This window comes from Manihot esculenta, chromosome 7, assembly GCF_001659605.2.
Source record: "Manihot esculenta cultivar AM560-2 chromosome 7, M.esculenta_v8, whole genome shotgun sequence".
Classification (NCBI taxonomy): domain Eukaryota; kingdom Viridiplantae; phylum Streptophyta; class Magnoliopsida; order Malpighiales; family Euphorbiaceae; genus Manihot; species Manihot esculenta.
Genome location: NC_035167.2, coordinates 9,703,488 through 9,726,960, shown reverse-complemented (window position 1 = coordinate 9,726,960; position 23,473 = coordinate 9,703,488). Strand labels below are relative to the sequence as shown.

General features: G+C 25.2%; 1 protein-coding gene across 2 annotated transcripts; it reads left to right on the top strand.

The window, feature by feature from the left end:
• Window positions 1-6,189: 6,189 nt before the first annotated feature.
• On the top strand, window positions 6,190-19,667 carry LOC110625426. Of its 2 annotated transcripts, none has more exons than XM_021771034.2 (9): window positions 6,190-9,314; window positions 11,957-12,463; window positions 12,704-13,399; window positions 14,123-14,932; window positions 15,054-15,782; window positions 16,628-17,467; window positions 17,587-18,327; window positions 18,592-18,609; window positions 19,098-19,257. In XM_021771034.2, the coding sequence occupies exons 1-9, from the start codon at window positions 6,531-6,533 to the stop codon at window positions 19,113-19,115; spliced, it is 7,143 nt and encodes a 2,380-aa protein (XP_021626726.1). In that variant the 5' UTR covers window positions 6,190-6,530; the 3' UTR covers window positions 19,116-19,257. The 2 variants fall into 2 exon arrangements, with proteins under 2 accessions (XP_021626726.1, XP_021626718.1); XM_021771026.2 differs by adding an exon at window positions 19,548-19,667 and having other exon boundaries at window positions 6,193-9,314; window positions 18,592-19,449.
• Window positions 19,668-23,473: the final 3,806 nt, after the last annotated feature.

Below are 23,473 nucleotides of genomic sequence, written 5' to 3'. Positions count from 1 at the left end.
ATATTTAATTTTAAAAATATTGAGATAAATTAAATAATTATACACAAATCTAAAAATTAAAGTTTAATTTATGTAATAAAAAAAATAATAAAATATTTTAATATTTTTAATAATAAAAAATAAATTGAAAAACATTTAATTTGAATGAATTAATTATAAAGAAATTTAAATTTTTAATGTTAAAAATATAAAAATTGATATAATAATTATATTAAAATTTAAAATTAAAATATAAATTATTCTATATAATATAAAAAATTATAAAAAAACGTGTATATAATATGAGTTGTTGAGATTTGAATCTAATATATTTTTAGGTTTTTATATAAAAAAATTATTAATTTTAAAAAATATATCAATTAATAAATTAAAAAATAAATATTTAAAATATTTAAAATAATTTAATAAATATAATAATGTAGATAAAATTTTTTATATGACATAAATTACAATTTTATATCTAAATTTTAAATTTGATTCATTCAATTATATGTTAAGTGTCATTTGCTAACATAATTTAAATTCTTTCAAAAATTCAATTTATTTTAAAAAAATTAATATTGAATGATGAATACTTATAGGCTTATTTTATATTTTAATTGGCTGTTGAGGAAATTTCTAATTGCTATCACGCTAGTATTTTGAAATCGATCCACTACGTTTGGATAGCACGCTTTCATTCGCTGCCGTTGGCAGTAGGTTTTGTGGTGTCTCATTCTTGTACATAATAATTTTATTATAGGTTGTTTTTTGTGTGTCTTCTTTCCTAAGAGTCTAGATGTTGCATGATGACTATTTGATACTTTGTCCTTATTGTCAATGTTGCTAGTTTTTTCTCACTTTTTCATACTATTGTTGTTCGGTATTGATCGACAATAATTTAGTGAGAATTGTGTTTGATTGGTGATAGTAACATTGGTTTCTCAAAGTATTTATTTTTTGTGATAGTTCCAATCGGTGCATCGTAGACAAAGCCACAAATTAGAATCGGCGGTTTGATTTATTGCTCGAATCAAATAGATCCAATTTAAAACAGTTCAAGATGGTTTAAGTTTTTTAACAATTTTAATTTAGTTTTAAAACATTTACATTTCCAATCGGTGCATCATAGACATAGCCATAAATCAAAATTGACGGTTTGATTTATTTCAGAATCACGTTCTCATTTATTATTGTTGGTCCTAAACTCTATGGTGTCTCATTCTCATGCATAACAATTTTGCTATGGATTGTTTTTGGTCTGTCTTGTTTTTGGTCTATTTTTCTTCTTGATAGTCCAAATATTACATGCATAGTTCTTTTGTGCTATGTTATTATTGTTAAAATTGTTGATTTTTTACTTGCTTTTAGACTGTTATTGTTGGATATTGAGCAGTGATGATCTGGTGAAGGTTGTGTGTGATCAATGATAGTAATGTTGGCTCTTCGTGGTGCTTCATTTCTCGTGATGGTTCCAACCGACGTATCATAAACATGGCTATGGGTCAGTTTCAATTTTAAATCAGAATCAACATTTCGATCAATTTTCGAATTGAACTAAATTCAATCCCATGTAAAACGGTTTAAAATAATTTAAAATGATTTTATTGTTTAACTATTAATCCCGGTCCGATTTTAAAATGATTATAATTTTAATTTTTTACTATTATAATTTTGGTTTCAATTAAAATTTAAATTATAAATCGTTAATTCGATTTTGATTCGAAAAAAAAATTAAAAGTAAAAGTTTAAATAAAATATAAATAAATATGAGCCTAAATATTATTGAAGATATATTTTATTAAATAAGTAAATGGTAAAATATATCTATTTATGTGATATAAAAATAAAATAATATATATTATAAAAATAAATAATATTATATTTAAATATAAATAATATTTTTTATAAATTAAAAATAAATTTAATTATTTAATAATTTACTTTGGTTATGCATTAATTATAAATAATATAATTTTTTAAAAATAAGTTATTTAAAAAATAAAAAATAAATTATAAAAAAATTAAATTAAAACTGAATTGAACTGGTCAATTTCAATACTGATTTATAAAAAAATAAAATCGTAATTGGTCTTCTTAATTTAAAATTTTAATTCAATTTAAAAATTAGAACTGATTAGCTAATTTAATTCATATTTAATCAATTTAATATTTAATTCAATTTAAAAATTAGAACTGATTAACTGATTTAATTCATATTTGATCAATTTAATTTTAATTAAATTCATGATTCGAATTAGACCGTGAAAATTTTAATTTAATTTAAAAATTAGAACTGATTAGCTGATTTAATTCATATTTAATTAATTTAATTTTGATTAAATTCATGATTTGAATTAGACCGTGATCATATTCGGTTTATCATATTTCGTGAATGGGTTGAGTTAATTTAAATAGTTTGAGTTGAATTAGGTTATAAATCTTCAGCTAATCTATGATTGACTTAATTTATTTATTTTAGTTTGGGTTGCATTTTATTATTTTTGTTTTTATTGTTGGCTGATTTTTTTTTTTTCTATATTTTTATCTTTTATGGCTTTATAAATGCAATATTATCTTTGCACTGGTAAAAAATATATACATTTCTTGTTTATTTATATAATGATGACAAAATGTTCGTTATTTTTCGACAATAGGTTTTTTTTTTAATTTTTATTAATTTATCAGAAGTTAATTATTTTATAATTTATTAAAAAATACTCAAAACTTAAAAAATATTTATATCTTAAATTTTATTTATTAATATTCTGTATGTCTATAAAAAATAATTTATATTTAAAAGATTTTTTATAAAAATATTTTTAATGAGATAATTTAATTTTTATTATTTAATTTTAATTTTAAAAAATAAATTTTGTTAATAAATTTATAAATAAAAATTTTAAAAAAAATTTAAAAGGTGAAAAATGACTTTCTTCTTTATAAAAGGAAAAATCATATAAAAAATTATAAAAATATTTTTTAAGGAGATAATTTATTTTCTATTATTTAATTTTAATATAAAAAATAGATTTTATTAATAAATTTATAAATAAAAGTTTTAATAAAAATTTGAACGGATATGAAAATAATTTTTTCTTTTTAAAAGGAAAAATTATATAAAAATTTTTTTTTATAAAAATATTTTTTAAAGAGATAATTTATTTTTTATTATTTAATTTTAGGTTAAAAAATAAATTTTGTTAATAAACTTATAAATAAAAATTTAATAAAAATTTGAATGAATGGATCTTAAAATAATTTATATTTTTTATTAAAAAATATTTTTTATTAATTAAAATTTTTAAATACGCCGAACGTGAAAAAAATATAAAACATATATTTTTTATAAAATAAATAAAAATTAAATAATAAAAATATAATTTTAAGATTAGTGACGATTTTTACTACTAAATTAAGTTAAATTTAAAAGTTAACAACAAATTATAATATAGTTTTTTAATTTTCATTTAATTAATAAAATAATTCTTTTAAAATATATATTTTTATTTTAATTATGTTCTAAATAATTTAAAAATTGTAAATGTTAATTTTAAATTGAATTTTATTTTAATTATGTTCTAAATTTAAAAATATTTTAAATTGTAAATATTTTTATTTTAATTATGTTCTAAATTTAAAAATATTTTAATTATGTTCTAAATGTGATAATTTAAATAAAATTTAATAAAAATTTAGGTATTTTTTTAAATAAAAAAATAGCCGTTTAGTAGTGCAGTAGACCTTTATAAAAGCAAAGGACAAAGCAATTTAATTCTTTGGCTGCAAATTGCAATCAAGTCTTCCTATCTTTATTCTGCTCTCAAATCAGAGGTCCTTTATAATTTTTTTATTTCATAATTATATTAATTAATAAATTAAAAATAAATATTTTAAATACTTAAAATAATCTAATAAATATAATAATGTGGATAAAAATTTTTATATGGCATAAATTACAATTTCATATCTAAAATTTAAATATAATTAATAAATTAATTCTTATATTTTTAAAATTAAAATTTTAAATCTTTTTATATTTAATTTTTTTAAATATTATAGATATTAGTTAAAAGTTATTTATTATCAAATTTTTAAAAATATAATTTTTTTTCTAAGAATACCGTGTAAAATCTATTATTTATAAATATATAATACCATTTGAAAATTATTAAATTTATAAATTTTTTTAAAAATTTTGAAATCATTTAATACTAAAATATTTTAATGAATAGAAATTTAAGAGTAAAAATATCAAAAATTAGTTGAATGTGATAATTTAGATAAAATTTAATGAGAATTTAAGTGTTTTTTAAATAAAAAATAAAAAAGTAAATTTAACTATTTAAATTTTAATAAATAAGAAAAATAGATGAAGTTTCACACATTAATATTTTTAATTTAAAAAATAATAAAAATATTTTTAGATTTTTAATAAAAATAAAAATATGAAAAATTTAAAGTATAAAAAATTTGATTATAGAGATATTTAAATATCTCTATAATAAAATTGGATATGATATGATACCGGTCTAAATCAAAACGATTTTAATTAGATTTTTAGTAAAAGAAAGAAAAAAAAGTAAAGTAAAATTAAAATTAATTTAATTTAGTACGACATTTATTATAAAATTTTAAGGACTGTCCAGGCACAACAGACAGAGTATTTAGGGAGATTGTATGGAGAACAGACCATGCGTACACAGACAGACACAAACAAAATTAATTGTATAATATTATCAAATTAAAATTTTATTAATTCAAATAACTATAAAAATTAATAAATATAAATAATTAAATATAATAAAAAATAATATTATAATTCTAATACTCTAAATTATTTATTATAAATAATAAACAATTAATATGTTAAACTTAAATTATTACAATTTATTATATTAATAAATATAATAATTTTACTCTTTTCACTTTTTATAAATATGTAATTTTTATTATATATTTTATATAAATATATATTTTTTATATATTTTTCTCATCCATTTTTAAATTACTCATATTTTAAAACTTTTTTCTTAAACATGAGATAAATAGTTACAATCATATTTAACATAATAAATAGTTATACTATTTTCGATATCTAACTCAACTATCTTGATTAAATTAAAATTAAATGATACATTATTTAAATATTTTAAAAAAATTATTTTATTATTTCTTAATAATAAAATATATTTATACTATCATTATTATAAAATCATCTATACTATTATTTAACATAAGTGATATACTAAATTTTATTATTTAAAAAATTAATATTTAAAAATATTATCATAAAACAGATAATTCTCCTCTTTTACGCCATCACCATGCCATTACTGCTATCTATTATCATTAGAATTTAATAAATTTTATTTTTTAAAAATATAATTTATTAAATAAAATTTATTATTATATATTAATAATATATAATAATAAATATTAAGATTTTTAATTTTATTTATTGCGATTAAATTTTATGGTGCATAGATTTGTATTTAATTATTATTTTAAATTTAAAATTTTAAAAAAATATTTTATTTCTCTTAACATGTAAAGTAAATTTATACTAAAAGAAATATTATTTTATAAAATAATATTATATAATAATAATATAAAAAATTTTAATACCCAAGCTTAATTTAATTATAAAACTATAAGCAATAATTGAGTCATCGCTGGTCAACTCTTACATACCCTTGTATTCAGAATTCACCAGCCTTTACTCATCCATAGCCAGCGGGCCCCCATCTCTTGTTAGTTGTATCTTGAGTTGAGTCGTTGGGATTTGAATCTAGTATATTATTTAGGTTTTTTATATAAAAAATTTATTAATTTTAAAAAATATATTAAAAATGTAAGATCTCTTAAAAAAAATTATTAATTAGTTACTTTATTAATTTTAGACATAATTATTTTAATAATCAGCTTTTATAATTTAAAAAATTAATTAATTAATTACTTAAATTTTTTAAAAATCTACTAACTAATATATTTTTATTAGAAGTATTTATTTTTTTTGTAATATTTAATAACTAAATTAATATAATAATTAATTAGTAAATTTCTTAAAATATTAAAAATATTTTAATATATTTTTTAAAATTATAAAAATTAATTAATAAATTTTTATATATTATAAAAACTATATAATAAATTTTCAATATCATATAAAAGAGAGGAACGAGAAACGAAAATAAAAAGGAAAAAACTCAAGGATGTGAAAATAATAATCTTTGAAAAAATAATAAATTTATTTAGTTTAAAATTCAAGCAATAATTAAGTCATCGCTCGTCAACTCCTACATTCCCTTGCATTCAGTATTCACTAACCTTTACTCATCCATAACCAGCACTCCTCCATCTTTCTGTTAGTTCTCTGCTTCCTCTCTTCATTTGGCTCTCTAATTCTTTAGCGACTGTTTTGCTTTTCTGTTGATTTCAGCAGTCCTTTCTTGTCTTTATTTTCTTTTATTTTGTTCGACTCTGATTTCTTGGTTTATTTTGTTTTTGCTCTGAGATTTCAAAAAAAAAAAAAAAAAAAAAAATTCAAAATGGTTCTCGATATCTTTATCTCCATCTTCACTGAGGTCATTAAAGAACCCATCATGGAATTTGTTGTCGTCCCAATCAAACGACATATCAGCTACCCTTTCACCTACAAGAGCAACGTTAAGAAACTCCATCATGATTCTGGGAAATTGAAGAACACAACAGTCAAGTTGCAGCAAGCTGTTGAGGAGGCTACAAGGAAAGGGGAAGAGATCTATGAAAGTGTCAACAAGTGGCTGATCGATGCAGCCAAAGCTATTGAAGAAGCTGAGGAATGTATCAAAGGCGAAGAACAAGCGAAAAAGAGGTGTTTCGTTGGATTATGTCCTGATTTGAAGACAGGCTACCAGCTTAGCAAGAAAGCAGAGAAGAAAGCTCTGGCAATTCATCAGCTTGCGAGTGAAGACGACCATAATCCAATTTCCTTCCGTCCCCATCCACAGCAGATAGTTGCCCCGTTAGTATATGCTCCTGAGGGCTTGAATTCAAGAGAGTTGTTCTTGGAGAAAGTTATGGATGCACTATTAGATCCAGATCTTAATATGATCGGGGTGTATGGACTTGGAGGTGTGGGTAAGACCACCCTAGCAAAACAGGTCCACAGAAAAGCTCTGGAAGAGAAGCTATTCGACGTCGTCGCTATGGTTGCTGTAGGTCAAACACCAGAAGTCCGAAGAATTCAATCGGAGGTCGCTGATGTCCTGGGCTTGAAATTTGATGGGGAGGAAATACCTGGAAGAGCTAATCGGCTATATGAGAGATTGAAGAAAGAGTTGGAGAAAGAGAAGAAGGTACTTATAATTCTTGATGATGTTTGGAAAAAACTTGATTTAAATGCAGTAGGAATTCCCTTTGGAGATGATTTCAAAGGATGCAAAATACTTCTCACCTCAAGGAGACAAGATGTGTTATCTCGCGAGATGGGCACACAGCAAGAATTCAAGCTCGACGTTCTACAGGACGAAGAGGCCCGGACTTTGTTTGAAATAACTGTAGCAGGTGCTAAAGATTCAGAATTGCCCCCTATCGCCGCAGAAATTGCTAAAAAATGTGCAGGATTGCCTCTTCTACTGCTCACAGTGGCAACGGACTTGAGAAATAGAGAGTCATACGCGTGGGATGATAAGCTCAATCAGCTATCCCAGTTTGACAACGAAGAAATCTATTTGAAAGTGCACGCGAGTCTGGAGTCAAGCTACAATAATTTGTGTAGCAATGAAGTCAAGTCGTTTTTCTTGCTCTGTGGTCTGATAGGACAATCTAATATTGAAATCCAGTCCTTGCTGAAATATGTTATGGGTCTTAGTTTATTCAAGAACATTTCCACTGTCCAGGGAGCAAAAAACAAAGTATATGGTTTGATTGATACCCTTAAAGCGCAGAGCTTATTGCTAGATGGCGACATGTATGGATTCGTTAAAATTCATGATGTTGTTCGAGATACTGCTCTCAATATTGCATCTAGAGAGCAACATGCGTTTATAGTTACAAGTGGCATGGAATTGATGAAATTCCCAAATAAGGATTGCACCAGAATTTCTCTGCCGTATTGTGATATTGAAAATCTCCCCGAAGGATGGGAGTGCCCAAAAGCAGAGGCACTATTCCTTTTCACAGAAGTTTTTTGTTTGGGAATTCCACATCAGTTTTTCAAGGGCATTAGAAACCTGGAAGTAGTGGATTTTACTGGGATCCATTTTGTGTCCCTCCCTTCATCGCTTGCTTTCCTATCCAACCTTCAAACCCTTTGCTTGCATCGATGCCAACTGGACGACTTAGCTATCATTGGAGACTTGAAGCAACTACGAGTTCTAAGTTTTGCAAACTCCTACGTTGTTGAGTTGCCCAAACAAATAGAGCAACTGACTCGACTAAAAGTCTTAGATGTGAGCAATTGTTCCAAACTCAAAATGATTCCAGCAAATGCCTTATCAAAGCTGTCGGAGCTTGAAGAACTGTACATGAGTAACAGCTTTGTTGAGTGGGAGGCCGATGGGAACAATGCAAGCCTTGCTGAGTTGGAAAAGTTGTCTCAGTTGACTACCTTGGAAATGCAAATACTGGATGACAATATATTACCAAAACACTTGTTCTCCAATGGCCGCTTGCAGAGGTTTAGAATACTGATAGGGGATAACTGGGACTGGGATGGCAACTATAAAACCTCCAGAACGCTGAAACTTAAGCTCAAGGCAAGCATTCATTCAGGATACGGGATTGAAGTGCTATTGAGGGAGACTGAAGATTTACGCTTAGATGAAGTGAGGGGGGCTGAGAACTTGTTGTATGATATTGAGGGGGACGGCTTTCCAAAATTGAAGTATCTCCGAGTCCAAAATAATCATGTCATTCAACACATTATCAATTCGACCAAGTGGGCAGCATGTGATGTCTTTCCAATTCTAGTCTCTTTGATTTTGGAAAATTTAATGAAGTTGGAGAAAATCTGTCATGGTCGACTCGCATCAGGATCTTTTAATAAATTAGAAATTTTACAAGTGAGAAATTGTGGAAGATTAACGCATCTCTTCTCATTATCTACTGCCAAATGTCTTTTGCAACTACAGGAAATGGAAGTGGTAGATTGTCCTAAGATGGAAGCTATTGTTATCGATGAAAGTGAAAACAGTAACGAAGTGCTTGAATTCAATCGCTTGAGCTCCTTGAATTTGCAAAATCTTCCGAATCTTAGAACCTTTCACAGCAAAATGAAGGCGCCACTGAAAATTGAGGAATTTCTGTCACAACAGCAGAGTGATACTCACTTATCACTTTTCAGCAGAACGGTACGCATGCATTAACCTTTATTTCATTAGCCTTTTGAAATAAATCTATGTATATTGAATATTTGAGATTAATTGTTGAATGCTCAAATTTTTAAATAACCATTATTAGTCATTATCATTAATAATTTATCAAAAAATATTATATAAATGATTATATTTCATTCCTATGGATTACTCTCTTTAATTTTTTTAAAATAAAAAAGATATTCTGATTTTTATTATTAAATACAATTTTATTGTTTATGAAAATTTAGAACATAATTGAACAGAATACAATTTTTATAATTTTTAAGTATTCATATTTAGTTTATTTTATGAGTATATTATATGAATAAGCTGATCAAACAATAAATATGAATTAATTGTGATAATTTCATATTTCATATTTAAAAATTATATCTTTGCATTATTACTCCTTTTAACATTTTTTTTTAAAATAATTTGACCTTTTTAAAATTTGAATCACACATTCTCTTTCATTAAAAACACTAGATCTTTGTTTGATATGCAATTCTTATCATAATAAAATTAAATTTTTTTAATGGAATTCAGTTTATTTTTATTCATAAATAAATTCATTTATTTGAAATCAATTTAAATATAATAAAATTATTTGAAATCAATTCATAAATAAATTCATTTATTTTTAAACAAAACATAAATATTTATTCTTATAAATAATAATTATTTTTATTACATTCATTAAAAAAATATTATTAATATGTTTGTAATATTTTGAATTTTATATAATTTTTTATCATTAAAAATATAATTTTTTTAAATTAATAAAATAATATAATAAAATTTTAATATTAATTATAAATGTATAAATATTATTAGTTACTATTAAATTAAAATAATTTTTATAAAGATTAATTATTAATTAACCATATGAAATAAATTTAAAATAAAAAAAATTAAATGGCTAATTAAATAATGGGAGATTTACAATTTAGTCTCTGAGTATTGCCATTATTAACAAGTCAATCCCTATATTTTTAGAAACCTATTAAAACGTTCTTATCTTTTCTCTCCATCAACAAAATAGTCCTTCCGTCCTCTTTTCCGTTAAAAATAGATAAAGGATGAGAGAGAAAATTTTTAAAATTCAATTTTGCCCTCAAATAAAATCTCTTATTTAGTTTTTTGATATTGCTATTATTAACAAGTCAGTCCCTATATTTTCAAAAATTTATTAAAACATTCTTATATTTTCTCATATCTATTAAAACGTTCTTATCGTTTCTTTCCGTTAATGAAATAGTCCATATCTTTTCTTATATATATTAAAACGTTTTTATCGTTTCTTTCCGTCAACGAAATAGTCCCTCCTTATCGTTTCTTTCCATCAACGAAATAGTCTCTTCCTACATTTTCAGAAATCTATTAAAACGTCATTATCTTTTCTCATATCTATTAAAACGTCCTTATCGTTTCTTTCCGTTAATGAAATAGTTGGAGGAGGAGGAGGAGGAGGTAATTTGGTCTTTTACTATATTTTTAACGGCAGAAATAGATGAAAGGATTATTTTGTTGATGGAAAAAAAAGATAAGGACATTTTAATAGGTTTCTGAAAATATAGGGACTGACTTGTTAATAATGGCAATATTCAAAGACTAAATTGCAAATCTCCCTTAAATAATTTTGATGTAAACAACCTTAAGTGAAATTATTTTTTATAAAATTTTAATAATTTTAGTAAGATTTATTTTTAATTCAAAATCAATTCTCATAAGAATTCATACATTATTAATTTTACTAAATATAAAAATTTAAGAAAAATAATTTTTTTTTGATTTTTTTCAAAATTTTACATTCTAAGCAAGGGATAGAAGTTTCAAAATAAAATTTCAATTTTCTAACACAAATTACCTAATTTTTATTTTCTCGTCATTAAAATTCATATTATTTTTTACCTTTTTAATTTTACTAAAATAAAATTTAACATAAATGCTTGCGTAGCTATGTTTTTAATGTAGATTCTATTTTTTTTTTTTTTAAAAAAGAAATTCTCACCAACTCTACGTGATTGGACAGATTTTCCAAAAATAATAATAAAAAAAAAGCTGACGGAAATATGAGGGATCCTTATATTTTTTGATTTACCACTTTTTAAAAAAATAATTATAAAATGATTATAATAATATAATATAAATATTTAAATGAGCCGTATATATAAAAATATTTTAATCTGATTAATGATAGTTAACATGCTAAATTGCTAAATTTTGAGCACGATCAAGATCATATGAAATAGAGAGAAAATTTTCTGTAATTCTCGAGGTGAGATATAATTAAATATCAATGTGAAGGATTGCTAATTTTGTCCGTAATTATCGACTATCGATAATTTTTAATTTTTATTTGATTAACACTTTATTTTAAATTTTTAATAATTTTTAAGTTAATTTTACAATTTTAATTTTAAATAATCAAAATTAATAAATAGTAGGTCTGATTAAATCTCACATAGGACTATTTTAATTTTAAATGATTAAAAATTGACTAATTGCTTCCAAAACTAAGAAATGATATTAAAGACTTTCCACATTTTTTGGGGAATTCATTGTTGGTCCGTAAAGCATTTCTATTTATTTTGATAGAAAAGTAGTGCTTCAAACAAATGTGTTATCTACTGCAGGTTTCTTTCCCCAACTTAAAGGATCTTCGATTGCATTCAGTTAGTTGTGAAAAGATATGGCACGACCAACTTTCTGCAACTTCTTCAAAATTAGAGAGACTGTTTGTCAAAGATTGCAACGAGTTGAAGCATTTATTTACAGCTTCAATTGTTAAAAGACTCTTGCAGCTCAACACACTTAATATTTCCTATTGTAGTTCCATGGAAGAGATAATACTAACAGAGGAATTTATAGAAGAGGAAGATGAGAGGATGAATCAGATACTCTTCCCTAAATTGGATGAGCTGCAGCTTTGGAATCTTCCAAAATTGATTAGATTCTGCATTGGATATCAAATTGAATTTCAATCTCTTAGATACTTGAACATAAGCAATTGCAATGCATTGATGTGCTTGGTCCCCAGTGTACCTCATACAGGCATGATGGAAAAACAAGATGACACAGAGATGAATCAGAATCAGAATCAAAATCAGAATGCTGAAATTCAATCTCTCTTCAATGGAATGGTGATTAATTTTACCCTTCTCTCTTTATGCATGCATAAATGCATACATATTTGGACATCCTATAGTCAAATGGCATTCATTAATAGGCAGGCCTAATCCCTCTATTAAGTAAAAGACCTTAATTCGATAGGCCTCCACTTCACATCACCTCGAACGATTACATTTTTGTCTTATATTTATTTAACTTATGCTTATGTTGAAGTTCCTGCATTTACTAAATCAGTGTGTTTGGCATTGCAGGTTGATTTCCCTAACTTGGAGAGATTGATTCTCTTCGACATAAATGAATTGAAAAGGATATGGCACAGCCCACTTGCGGCAAATTCCTTCTTTAAACTGAAATTATTGAATGTTTCTAATTGCCAGAAATTGATGGTTGTTTTTCCGTCAAATGTCTTAGAAAGATTCCGAAGAATGCAGGAGTTGGATGTGAGCGATTGTGCTTCATTGCAAGAGATATATCAACTTGAAGAATTCAATGTTGATGAAGCATTTGAGTTGAGAAAATTAAATATACATAGACTGAGATCGTTAAAGCATGTATGGAGGAAGGATCCACAAGGAGTTTTCAGTTTTCAAAATTTGAAATCAGTTAGAGTTTTAGGTTGCGATGTTCTAAACTATCTGTTTCCAGCCTCCATAGCTGAGAGTCTTTTGCAGCTTGAACACCTTACAATAATCAAGTGTGGGGTTGAGGAGATTATTGCAAAGGTTGAAGATGTGGAACAAACTCCTTATTATTGTTTTAAATTTCCTCAACTAACATCTCTTGAACTTACAGATCTATCAAAATTAAGGAGTTGGTATCCAGGGATACACATTTCTGAGTTGCAGAAATTGACATGTTTGAATGTTTGTAGTTGTCACAAGCTAATAAAATTCAGTTTCCAAGAAATAGACGAAAAGAGTAGACAACTCCTACTTTTTTTGGAAAAGGTAAGATCCTTTTCTTTTTTTACTTCATAATATATTAGTTGAAATTTTTTTTTCTCAAATTTCCTTCAATATTTCAAATTAAATTTTCTTTAAAAAAAAATAAAAAAAAATTGATGAACAAGATAATATATTCAAAATGCCAATTGTATATAAAAAGCTAAACTTTATATTTAATGATAATTATAATAAAATTTTTTATTTTAGATAATAAAGCCTAAAAAGATTTAATTTATTATACCTCAAACTTTTAATATTATATTTAAATTTTTTAAATTTTTTTATACAATTATACCAAACTTTTTGATCAATTTTAGATTATTGTACGTATAATGCAATATATATATATATATATATATATATATATATATATATATTATTTATTTACTTTTTAAAATATTAATTAAATCTACATGAACAACTATTTAATAACTAATTAACCATTACCTTACAAACACTTGATTTTTATTGTCCTATTCAAAAATCATCCTATTCTCTAATTTAAATCTTAAACTCTTTAATTTAAATTTTAAATTCTTTAATTTCAAACTAGTTAGATTTTAAATTTAAACTAGTTAGATTTTAAAAGTGAAAATTTTGGATTTAAATAAAGAAAACTTTGAATATGATATTTCTTGATAACTAATTATGTTAACAGTAAAGTTTATTTTCTAGAAAAATATAATGTTTCACATGTTTAATATTATACTTATTTGTTGTGCATAGATGAGTCCCAACTTGGAGGAATTGACTTTAGAGCACAAGGACTTGATTGCGATACAGCAAGGACAATTCTTTTCTAAACTCAAAATGCTTACTCTGACCAACTTACAGAACAAATCACGCCCTTTCATAATTGGTTTCCTTCAAAGATTATATTCTGTGGAAACAATTTTGGTACAAGGTCATAATACTTCAGAAGAGTTGTTCTCATATGAAGGACTTGCCGGAGAAGAAGAAGAACATGCCAGGACACTTGCACGAGTGAAAAATTTGAAGCTACAGAGCGTTTATAATTTAAAGCATATATGGGACCCAGACTCCGGACTGAAACCACTTCTTCAGTATCTCGAGACTTTGACTGTATCTCGGTGTTATAGTTTGATCAACATAGCACCATCCTCATCATCTTTCCAAAATCTAGCAACTCTTCAAGTGAGTTCCTGTGCAGGATTGGCAAACTTGATAACAGCGTCCACAGCCAAGTCCATGGTGCAACTCAGCAAAATGACAGTACAATATTGCCATATGATGACAGAAATAGTGACCAGCTATGGAGATGATCATACAGAGGATGAGATTATTAATTTCGACAAACTGAAATGTTTGGAACTTGATGGTCTGCCTGGTCTCATCAGCTTTTGCTCCGGCAATAATGCCTTCAATTTTCCAGCTTTAGAAAATGTTACCGTCAAGGGATGCTCCCGGATGAAGATTTTCGCTTTCGGAGATCTAAATACACCAAAGCTACGAGGAATACTCCTGAGAGATCAACAGCATTGGGAGGGAAACCTTAATGCAACACTAGCAGAAATGGTATTTGCGTATTTATTCTTATGCTTTCTTCTTAATTTTCATGATATCTGTTGCATGCATATATGTTATATGTTTATGATAAGTCAGTTCATTTGTTTTTCCCTTTGTCTTGTGGGATCAGAGAGTTGACCGATATTTTAAAGCATCTGAATTTCCTGAGCTCTGGCATGATGGGATGCAAGGGAGACTCTTACGCAATGTAGAAAGGCTTGAGGTGGATAAATGTGCAATGTATAACAAAGCTATACCATCCAATGTACTGGTGTTTTTAAACAAGTTGAAAGAGCTTGAGGTGAAAGACTGTGATTCAGCAGATGTAGTATTTGATTTGGAAGGGGTATCTGCTGATGATGGGCTACTTCCACGACTAAAGGAATTGCAATTAACAAGTCTGCCAATGTTGAGACATTTATGGAACAAGGATCCCATAGGAATTTTGGAGTTCAAGAATCTAAAGTGGCTTCATGTTGTAAACTGTAGCAGCTTGAAGTACATTTTTACCTGGTCGATGGCATTGTGCCTCTTGCAACTGGAAAAGATAGAGCTGAACAATTGTAAGATGATTGAAGGAATCATAGAAAATGAGGAAGCAGCTGATAAGATGATATTATTGGCTTCATTGAAATCTGTAGTCCTTAAATGTTTGCCTAGATTCTCCAGATTCTGTTCAGGATGGAGTAACGTGGAATGTCCACTGTTGGAGGAGATGAGCATACATGAATGCCCAAGCTTAAAGAATATCTTTGCCACACAGACACCTGTGAGATTACAAGATAAACCCAACACTATTGATGAAGGGAGCCAGCAAAGGCTACACAGTGAAGAGCTTCATGCACCTGTTCTTCATAAGGTTAGTTTTGTATTTATCCTTTTCTCAAACATTGCATTTGAGAAGTATAAAAACACTAATTTATACGTAAGTTTATGTTATTTAAATAATTTTTACATTTAAAAATATTTATAATGTTAATTTTTCTTTCCAATTTAAAAAAATAAATATTTTTTTTAAATAAAAAAATCATACAGAACTCTTCATTAAAAGATATAAAACAAAAATAATATGTTAAGAATTTAATTTATTTGTCATATTTAATTTTAGTTTCGTTAATAAAAATTTAAATAAAAAATACATTAATTTTATTTTAATTATTCTAATTCATTATACACACCTGAATTCAAATTGAATTTTATTAACTTAAACTAAAATTGTCCGAACATTAAATATTTTAATTCAAATTTATAATTTTTCTATTAGAGAAATTTTTTTAATTTTTCTAATTTACTCAAAACTAACTTTATGTTAGAGAATTTTAAAAACTTGATGTATTTTTCCATTTTCTTTAAAAATTCTTAATTAATTAGGTTGTTAAAATAAAAGAAAAAAAAATCAATTTTCTATTTTACTATTAAAATGTATAAACAATTATTTATAATTGATTATCTATAACTTATAAAATCTAAAATGAGATAAACAATATATTTATAGTTTAATAAATATATTTACTGTATTTTTACTTTAATAAATATATTTATAGTTTTTATATCTAATTTTGCTCCACACTAAACTTTAATAATACATGTTTATTATAACATAGAAATTGTTTTCTTATTAATATATTAATTAATAAGCATATGGGGGATTTATCATTAACAATCTTTTACTAATTAGAAATTTTTTTATTTGCTGATGTGCAGATGTTTCCAAATTTGGAAAAGTTTTCGTTAGACAAGAAGTCTACCATAACCATACTTGGATTTCAATTTCCAACAGGCTTCTTTTCCAAAGTAAAAGTTCTTGAATTGAGTTTCTTTCCAAACAAATATCATGTTCCTCTGTTTAGTTTACTTCCAATATTCCCCAATCTCGAAAGATTTGAAGTTCTTGATTCTTCTCTCAACGAGCTACTTCCATTTGAAGGACTGGTTAGTGACCAAGAAGATATCACTACAATTCCACAGATAAGAGATTTAAAGCTTAAAAATCTTCCTGATTTGAAGCATATATGGAATCCAGATGGCCAACTGCATGACCCATTATTTCAGTCACTTGAGACTTTTGAGATAGAGTTTTGTGGAAATTTGATTGTTTTAGCACCATCCTCTGTGTCTTTGGGAAATCTGAAAACTCTCAAAGTATATGGATGCAACACATTGGCAAATATTTTTACATCAGCCACAGCCAAAAGTATGGTACAACTTGAGACATTGATAGTAAGATTTTGCAATATGTTGACCGAAATAATAGGAGGTGTTCAAGAGGATGGATCAACCGATGAGATTGTTTTCAGTAAAATGAAAACATTAGAACTTGAAGATTTACAGAACCTCACATGCTTCTGCTTGGGCAGTTACACTTTCAATTTCCCATCTTTAGAACAAATGGATGTTTTTGGATGCCCCAAGTTGAGGATTTTCACTGTCCGCGAGCTGAGCGCACCAAGGATACATGGTGTATTCACAGGCGACAGATTCAATCGAACATTTCATTGGGAAGGCGATCTCAATGCGACCATTGAACAGATTTACATGAAATATGTACGTATTTACCAACTCTTGCTTCTCCCTTTATTAAACTCAGTCATGCTAATGTGTTTGGTTAAATGTATGGATGCTTGTTTATTGTTCCCCAATAATGCAATATTTTGGATTTGTAGATTGGATTTAAAGAGATATATGATATTCAACTCTCCAACTTTCCCATGCTGAAAGAAAAATGGCATGGCCAATTTCCATTCGAGAACTTGGAGTACTTGGAAAGATTGTTGGTGGACGAGTGTGCATTTTTCTCAAATGCCATATCATCAAATCTACTAAAGCACTTGCACTTGTTAAAAAAGCTGGCCGTAGAAAGATGTGATTCAGTAGAAGAGCTGTTTGAATTAGAAGGGCTAAATGCTGATGAAGGTGATGTTGGGTTATTAAAGTCTCTAGTAGAATTGAGGTTAATTGATTTGCCTAGATTGGTGCATGTGTGGAACAAGGATCCTCAAGGAATCTTGAGCTTTAGAAACCTAGCATTGTTGAAAGTTGAGAATTGTAGCAGCTTGACTAATATATTTACTCTGTCCATGGCTTCGGGTCTTGTAAAGCTCAAACATTTGGAATTGAAAAGATGTAATTTGGTGCAACATATCATCACAAAAGAAGCAGAAGAGGAAATAGCAAAGGATAATACCATATTTCCATCAATGGAGTCCATGAGTCTAGAGTGTTTGCCTAACTTGTCAAGTTTTTATTCTGCAAGCGATGTTCTGAAATGCCCATCCTTGAAAAGAATTGAGATGGTTGGCTGTCCGAACATGGAGCTATTAGCTTCTAAATTTTGCAAAGAACATGATCTAAGCATGATTGCTGAGGGAAATGGAGAAAGAATTGCATCCTCGTCTGGCAGGAAGGTCAGTTTTCTGTATAAAAAGAAGAATGATTTCTTGTTCAATTTCATCACTGTACTTAATGGAGATTTTCAATTTAGTTGGTTTATCCAAATTAATTCAGAAGTTTGAACTTAAGCTCAATTCAAAAAATTTAAAAAGCTCAATTACTGGGATGTTTAAGATGTTTGTTTTCATTTACATTCCATTTCTAAGATGAACCATATGTTCTTAATGTTTTGATCTCATATATCCTTATTTATAATTACTGTTTATTTGGTTTATTAGGTTGTCATCCCAAGTTTAGAAGAATTAAGAGTGGAATGTAACACCATAAAGAATCTGTGTTCTCAAACATCTCAAGCTGATTTCTTTTGTAAACTGAAAGGCATTGAGTTGACATGTATTTCTAGTGACTCTACACTTTTGCCATCTCAGTTCTTTGAAAGTTTACCCATTCTGAAAAAGCTTGTTCTGAGTCATGCTTCTTTCGAAGATATCATTTTCTGTGAAGAGATTATTGGCGAGGAAATACATCCTCAATCACTTGTGAAATTGAAAGAACTAAGTTTGTCTAAACTGCCAAGGCTCAAGCATCTCAGGGACGCCAAACTACTCTCAGTTTTCCAATCTCTGGAGACTTTAAATGTAATGGAATGTGGTAGATTGCAAGTGTTAGTGGCATCCTCTGTTTCTTTTCAAAATTTAACAGCGCTGCAGGTATCAAATTGCCAAGGTCTAGTAAATTTGTTGTCTTCTCCAATAGCAAGAAGTCTTGAACGACTTGAAAAAATGAAGATAGAGGAATGTGAACTGATACAAGAAGTCATAGTGGCTGAAGTAGATAAAGAAGAAGAAGAGAATGAGATTTGCTTCAGCCAACTAAAATGTTTGGAACTTCAACGTCTACCAAGCCTCTCTAGCTTCTGCTCTGGGAATTTGACCTTTAGTTTCCCATCTATGGAAGAAGTGATCATTGTAGAATGCCCCAATATGAAGATTTTTGCTCAAGAAGTAAGCACGCCGCAGCTGTGGAGAGTTCAAACAGGACCACATATATATAAATGGGGATGGCAAGACATTATATGTGATTGGGAGTGGGAAGGCAGCCTTAACAACACCATTGAAGCACTATTTAAGGAAAAGGTAAACATTTATTGAAAAAAAAAAAAGTAATATATATTTTTTTAGTACGTAATAATCATAAGGTTTCTCATTCTTTCACTGTCAATTTACTTTCCTAGAAAGCTGAAGAGACGGGATAGGCCAGTGTTCATATGGGTGAGCTTGAATAAGGCCAATGTTCATATTCTATTGTTCATATTCTATTTCACCAACTTGCTTGACTGCTATATTTCTGCTCATTCAAGGTAGTATTTTTGTGATGCTTTCTCATTTTCCCTTTTCAATCACCAATCCATTATCCCTATCAATGAAGTGTGCATCTCAAATTCTCATCAATGCTTCATTTTTCCAATTACTTATTTTTTTTCTTTATTTATATTTATACTATATATAAAAGTGAAAAGAGGGGAATAATACAATTTTCTATAATACCTTAAGACTTTAAATTATTTATAAATTAATTAATTTAATTATTTAAGCAGTTAATAATTTTATTATTTAAAATTTAATTTTTAAAATAGATTATAATTATATTTTAAAATTAATTTAGGTTAATTAAGAAAATCTTAAAACATATATAATAAGATTAAATTTTTTAAATAAAAATATATATTAGATTATAATTTTATTATTTTAAATTTATTTTAGAGTTTATTAAGAAAATTTAAAGTAAAGATCTAAATTAATTTAAATACTATTAAATTAATTTTAAAATAAAAGTTATTAAAATAACATGTTTAAATATTAGATAAATATTAAGAAGATTATTAAAATAATAAATTCATATTTTTAAAGTATAAATTAAAGTAAGAAGTTAAATTTGATAATGAATATTAAAAATATTAATGAAATAAAAATATTTTACTTAAATATCTCTACTTTTTTTATTTTTATAAGATGAAATTTTTTTATTTATTAAATTAGTTTTAAGAATTAGTTAGGAAAATAATAAGATATATAAATTTATTAATATTTAAAATTTTAAATTAAATAGATTATTCTTCATTTTAATTTAAAATCTATTATATTATAAAAAAATTAATAATATATAAGCTATTTCAGCTATCATTCTATTGTATAACAATTTAATTTTTTTTTATTTTGAATAATTAAATTTTAGATTGATTGAGGATAGGAATGTGTTTTATTATTTTTCTTATTTTGAATTTTTATGCTTTCAGGACAAGTAAAGGTGCAAATATGAGGGAGTTTGATGAGTTGCAAAACTCACAACTTTTTTCTTATTTCATTTCATAATTTTGCTATAATTTTGATATAAATATTTATTTTTATTTGAAATTTAATTTTGAACAGATTTTTTGAGCGAAAATTGAAAAAATAAACGAAAAAAGGCTGAATTAAAGAATTCTTGAACTGAAAGGTTACAATCTTTGTCAAACATGTAGCTCAAAGCGATGGAAAGTTTCAGAAAGCGCCATCTCAGTAGATTTTGCCACAAGAATATAATAAGTTTCAAGTTGGATCAAACACAAATAAGAACAAAATAGAAGTAGTAGAATTTATTTTAAATTATTAAATTTTATCTTTTTGTACATGTATAAAGACTTTTAAACAATTATTTTCAGTTGAAAGTTAATTTTAATTGAGGTTTTATTTAAGTTGTGAGGTTATGTGCTTCAATTCTTTTTATTTTATTTCTATTTTCTGTTAAACTTTAAATTTGAGAAACACCACTTGTTTTCTTGAGAATACAAGGGGCTCATTGAAATAACATGTTACTAATTAATCTAATTAAATCCATAATTATTTAATTAGATTAATAATAAGTAACAATTAACATATGTTAAGAAATTGACGTGTTTTTATTAATCAAGTTTGGGTTCTTTTCTCTTGATGCAGTTAATTAATTAAATTTATATGCGTGTTGGAGTTATTAGTTAATTAGGAATTAATTTAAGTGCGAAATAAATTAATTTATTCATAAGAAAAAATTGATGAAATTTACGTATTTGACCACTATAACCAAATAATAAATAATAATATGAATTTTTTTTCTTGATCAACTGGAAAACACCTTAATTTATTACTGAAATTTTCAATTAATTATTTGTTTCTAATTTTTAATTATATTATATATTTTTTTAAATTTATTTTTTTCTTAGTTTGCCCAAAACAAAATTAATTTTTATCAAAAACTCTTTCTTTCTCACTTGTTATATTAAACCTTTCTTTCTCACTTGTTATATTAAACTACATTTCTATTCTAATTGGTCATATAAATTAAACAAAATTAAGATACTCACTTATTTCATATACAAATTCTTATTAACAAAGAAAAGGGAAAGAAAAGGGAAGTAAAATTAAATTGGTGAATTCGACATCTATCAAAACTATAATTAAATAACTCGTTATAGTTTTATATGTATTTTTTTCTTAATTTTTTCAGAATTTATAAATGAAAATTATTAATTTATAAAAAAATTTTAACTATAAATTAGTTGTTGAATAAAGTTAATATAGAATTTTTTTTTTGGATAGCCTGTGTTTTTATATATAATATGCATTATATATTTTATTTTATTTTATTTATTTTATAAATTAATTTTTTTTAAATTATTTTTTTAATAATATTATTATTTTAATTAATAATCTATAATATATATATAATCGAGAATGAGGTAAATAAGGAGAATTTCTAAACAATCTTTATTTAAATTTAATAATTACTCATTGTCCTTTATTTTTATTGATTAAGAAATAATAAAAAATTTTATTATTTTAAAAGTTATAATTTTTATTTAAATTAATAAAATTTAATGAGAATTATTCTGTCCACAATAATGTTAAATAATGAAAATTTATGCCCAAACTTATATTTATATGGTTAATATTATTACAATTAATATTAAATAAAAGTTAAAATTATTTTAATAATCATTTTAATTATACTAAAAACTCTATTATAATGTATAGTTTATAATTTAAATAATTCTAATAAATAACATTAATTAATTTAAATTATTTTATTTAGTAGAATAAAATTAACAAAATTATATATATAGCATATTAAATTATATTAATAAAATTTAATGACAATCATTCTGTTAAATAATACACTAAATAATAAAAAATTATGCAAAAATTTACATTTGTATCGTTAATATTATTACAATTAATATTAAATAAAAGTTAAAATTATTTTAATAATAATTCTATTTATACCAAAAACTCTATTATAATTTATAATTTAAAATTTAAATAATTTTACCATCTAAATCTAATAAGTAATACTAATTAACTTAAATTATTTTATCTATTAGAATAAAATTAATAAAATTATATATATATAAGTTAAAAAAGATGAAATAATTAAATTATTAAAATTATTCACAATAATTTAAAATTATTACAATAAAATTAATTTTAGTTAAAAATTAATATAAATTTACTGTTTAGGATTAAAAAAATTTTAAACTATTATTCATATATTTAAATTCTAATTTTATTATATTTTTATATAAAATTATATAAAAAATAAGTTTTATATAAATTCGATTCCATTTGTTCACCACCCACCTTATTATACAATCACTTTCAAAGTGAGCAAAATTAGAAGTAATTTAAGAAAAAAAAAATACTTAGTGGATATGTTGCTTTTAAACTAATTGACCTATTGAGTATGCCTTAAATCACATGAATTCAATTATAATTTTATCATCATTTAATTATATATTCTTATTTTTTAAAAATATTTATTTTACCTTTTAAAAATAAATTATATCTTAATGTTTATGTAAATAATATGAAATTTTTGAAAAATTTATTTTTTCATTATATATTAATAAATTTATAGCATTAGCAAGCAATCGATCGAAGAAAGATTTTTAGCTTACTCTATTTTATTATATTATTTTTAATTGCATTAATCCCTCAAAGTATATAAACATTAGATGTTTATTAGATGTTTAGAATGATGGAGTAAGAACTAAGAAAATGCTCAAATCTATTTTACTAACAAATTAGCATAAAGATTTTTTTATAAAAACCAAACAAACATACAATAAATTCTCAAATCCTGAATAGA

Coding starts and splice junctions, on each gene's coding strand:
- LOC110625426 (XM_021771026.2), top strand. CDS start 6,531: ATGGTTCTCGATATCTTTATCTCCATCTTCACTGAGGTCATTAAAGAA. Junction 13,400..14,122: donor TCCTACTTTTTTTGGAAAAG/GTAAGATCCTTT, acceptor TGTTGTGCATAG/ATGAGTCCCAACTTGGAGGA. Junction 17,468..17,586: donor AACAGATTTACATGAAATAT/GTACGTATTTAC, acceptor TTGGATTTGTAG/ATTGGATTTAAAGAGATATA.